A 3907-nucleotide genomic window follows, 5' to 3' on the forward strand; every position below is an offset into this window, starting at 1 on the left:
CTGAGATCCCTGAAGTCCGTGATTTCATAAAGAGGTATTGTTTTAATATAACGTCAATTTGTTAATGACGTACATATGCTCTCTAACAAATTTAAGATTAGATACATCACAAGTTGTTCACCACATCTTACCAGGATGGGAAGTGGATGTAGAACATCGGTGACATTGACACATCTTTCAAGTCACTCGACACAATTGCGGGGCGAGCTACTAGAACCAAATACAAGGAGGACAATTGACGAAATTAGAGAAAGCCAAGAGGTTATACAATCAACCACTCCACTAAGAACTTTTTAAAAAAATCAGATCATATTATGACAACCATTCATCTTCTTAATACTCTTGATCTGGCCATACTTCTAAGCAGGAAGGATACTATGTAACCTTAGCCACTGTGAAAGGGTTTGACACCAAATATAAATGGTTTATAGAGAGTTGCAAGACATGTAAATCAAATGGGAGTTGGATGACAAAGGGAAATGGGTTTGTAATGCCAAATGTGAAGGATATGCAAAATTTGTGGTACTCGGTATCCCTCTTTGATATACAATAATTTACTGCGAAAAGACCATCTAAGCATATAAAAATATCCCATCCAAGTCTATCACATTTTTTAAAAACTATTTTTTTTCCCCGTAAATATCACAGTACAAAGTAAGGGTTAATGTAGTAGATCATACTGGAAATGCGACATTTATATTATTTGATTCCCAAGTCTCGAATTTGATACAACAATCAAGCTAAAGACTTAAGAGATAACCAACTTCAGGTATACACCTATCCTTCAATTAAATTGTTTCTACCCAAAGATCAACTAGCAGCTACGATTTTTGAATGTAGATTACGATTTTTTAATGCATTATACCTGTTCAATGAGTATGGTTATCCATATACTATTACTACAAAGCGTACAACCTTATATCATGACAACAAAAGTTGAAAACTAACCATTTATAATTTTGTTGTACAGCACGGGGATCCAGATGCTTATCCGAGTGAACTTGATGCACTACTTGATCGAAAGTTCATCTTTAGGATCAAAGTTCATCCGAAGTACAATCTTACCAAGGGCTGGGATTCATATAGTGTTAACAAGCTTTCTGAAGATCCCGTTCTTATCGAGAAATACATAGGAACCTGCAAAACAATACCGGTACGTTTTAGAAAATAAATAACCATAGCCATATTAGTTCATGGATAAAAATATAATAGGCACTAATTATTATTATATACATCAGGGAAATGATTTGGAGGCGGATTCCCGCGAAGAAAGTGGCTTAGAGAATGATAAAGGAAAGGTGCGATAATAGAAAACCATCAACTTTACACTATAAAATACATAAAGATTTATCTCATCAACTCACATTCAACATGAAGTCATCTTATCAAATGCTTTATTTGCAGGAGTCCGTGCAAAGCACTGCAGAACATGAATCCACAAGTACCTCCTCGAACCTCACTCCTACAAAGCGCATGGCCGAATCTGGTGAAGATGATGTCCAGCTCAGTACAACCAAAAAACATGTGTCCGTGAAGGTGGAAGCCATTGGAAAGTGATGCATTTATCAAGCTAAAAAATAATTTTTAGTTTTAAGTTAGTTGGATTTCCCTTATGATTTCGATGTTTAATAATGTTGTTTGTTTATTAGAGATAACAAACAGTTGTTAGATCATTTTTTTTAAGGTTTTGCATTTCAGCAATTCTAGATGTACTTTACATATCAGTTTTATGAAGGTTTTGGAATTCAGCAATTTTAAATGTACTTGAAATCTAGAATAATTTACAAGTACGTTACTTATTTTACACTGTTAGCTATATTGTCACTTATTTTCATGTGACCGAACAACTTGCTGGTAACATGATGATTTCTGTGGCCCTAGGCAAACAATAATATGATCAGCTCTGATAGATGACCAGCAGCCCACTTGGCCCGTTACTGACTTACTTCTAACATGGTGATTTTTCTAACTCAAAAGATACTCAGTTAAGCAACTCAGGTTAATTCAAACACAAATAGCCCAACAAGAAACTACAACTACTCAAGTACGTTGATTGATTTGCAGGTCAAGCAACAACTACTTACAAGGCTACATAGTTTCAATACTGCAAACATCAACAAACATCATGCTGATAAACTAAATTAAATTATTCTGAGTAGGACCCAGCAAAAAGATAAAGAAAGGAACATTACACTTTCAAATATTTATTAAGAAGTATCATATTGATTTGCTAACATTAAATCAAAACTAACTTTGACTAGAAACTCACAGATATCAATATTGCATTAGTAACCATTTAACAGGAAATCAGGGATAGTATTATACTATTATATATATTTGGATTATTCCAGAATATCAAAAGATGTGTTCTTATATATTGAGATTTTCTTTTTTTTTTGTAACTGTGTCGTTCACCCTTAAGTGTTTTCACTCAACTTCTATCAGCAAAGTAAAAGGATCCTTCTATAATGAACCCAACAAAATCAAAAGCAGCCAGACAAATTAGTCGTCTGATAATAGCCACAAAGAAACAACGATTGACATACGGAGATCAAGGTAATTTCACTGCTATATACATCATCAAATTTCCGTGATTATATTAGTTATTGTATATTTCAGATCACTTATATAAAAAATTTGTATTTCTGACCTTTCTTATAGACAACGAGAATACGAATTGTGATCAAAATGTTGCAACCCCGTGTTTGAGATCACAGGAAACCCTACGAACTCCTTTGATAGACATTTCGAATGGTGAGCCCCAAATCAATAATATTTCACATTATGTTTATACAGTCTTATCTTACATATCATAGTGGGAATTATAGCACTTACCGCTCCTCTGGACATTGTCTTCTCTTTTTGTTATTAAGGACAACATCAACAACCGCGACCTGATCACCGAAATTTATCAGTGGGAAACCTAACTCCACATGCCGCTCTTTCCTCTAGCAAGGGTTTATCATCTGTGTTATTTGGGAGCTCCCCTTTACGCCCTGGAAAGCATGTCATCCAAAATAAAAAGGTTACACAATGTGTTACAAGAAACTTACTCAATTCAATTGAATTGTCAGGAAACACAAACAACTCAGGTATATATTAACTATTAACCGATTCATAATCGATTGTCTATAACTCCACATGTTAATATCACTCAAGTCTTATTTAGTTCTAACAACAATCATCAATTCCTTTTAATTTCAATTTAATTTAAACAGGTCAGAAAACAACATATTCGTCCAATAAAGCTGGATGTCAAACAACATACGAACAAGGTACGTTCTTATATACAGTTTGTTACGAGACAAGTAAAATAAGACTGTTTTTAATACATATGAAAAAACTCGATTGGATTATCATGATGAGTTATACCAACAACACAGGAGAATGTAGCAACAATGTCTTAAATGGAACACAATTGGAAGATCATGGGTTACAATACAATAATGACCATGGAGGTAACATATGTACCTATAATACTATTCGTTCAGTAGTATCTTATTATTTCACACGCTAACATATGTTCCTATATTCCAGATGACGATGATGAACTACAGGAAGGTAATAATAATTTCGCCGGTAATTGTTAAATTTATATAACATAAATATACACCTACTAACCTTTATTGTTTTCCTTCTTACGCGCGAAAGGAGCTGATTTAAACTTATTTGGTGAAGGTATTGTTTTTTATGGCATAACTAGGCATCTTATACCTTCATACTTTAGGGGTTTCCATATCTATCTACCCTTAATAACCTATATTAACTTAGTCTCATCTTTTCATTTATCTAGAATATTGGGATATTGGAGATCCAACATGGTGTTGTGAGTCATGTGAATCAATGATGTGGTACGATGAAAGGGTCAGGAAAGATAGAAAGACCTCCAACCCAAAATTCTCACTCT

At 33.9% G+C, this 3907-nt stretch overlaps 1 protein-coding gene and 1 long non-coding RNA gene across 2 annotated transcripts in view; one reads left to right on the forward strand and one right to left on the reverse strand.

The window, feature by feature from the left end:
- Positions 1-1752, forward strand: part of LOC141627274 (replication protein A 70 kDa DNA-binding subunit B-like) — a 2891-nt gene extending 1139 nt beyond the window's left edge. The window contains exons 5-11 of the mRNA XM_074440623.1: positions 1-34; positions 135-261; positions 368-529; positions 649-769; positions 971-1153; positions 1239-1298; positions 1405-1752. The exon at positions 1-34 is cut by the window's left edge and continues 45 nt beyond it. Of these exons, the coding sequence (XP_074296724.1) occupies positions 1-34; positions 135-261; positions 368-529; positions 649-744 (419 nt within the window). The 3' untranslated portion in view covers positions 745-769; positions 971-1153; positions 1239-1298; positions 1405-1752. The remainder of the gene's footprint in view (positions 35-134; positions 262-367; positions 530-648; positions 770-970; positions 1154-1238; positions 1299-1404) is intronic.
- LOC141627275 (uncharacterized) lies at positions 1049-2925 on the reverse strand. The gene is made up of 3 exons (XR_012536841.1): positions 2836-2925; positions 1365-1483; positions 1049-1137 (listed from the first exon to the last, which is right to left on the reverse strand). It is a non-coding gene; the product is annotated as an uncharacterized LOC141627275 (long non-coding RNA).
- Positions 2926-3907: the final 982 nt, after the last annotated feature.

This window comes from Silene latifolia, chromosome Y (genome assembly GCF_048544455.1).
Source record: "Silene latifolia isolate original U9 population chromosome Y, ASM4854445v1, whole genome shotgun sequence".
Lineage (NCBI taxonomy): Eukaryota > Viridiplantae > Streptophyta > Magnoliopsida > Caryophyllales > Caryophyllaceae > Silene > Silene latifolia.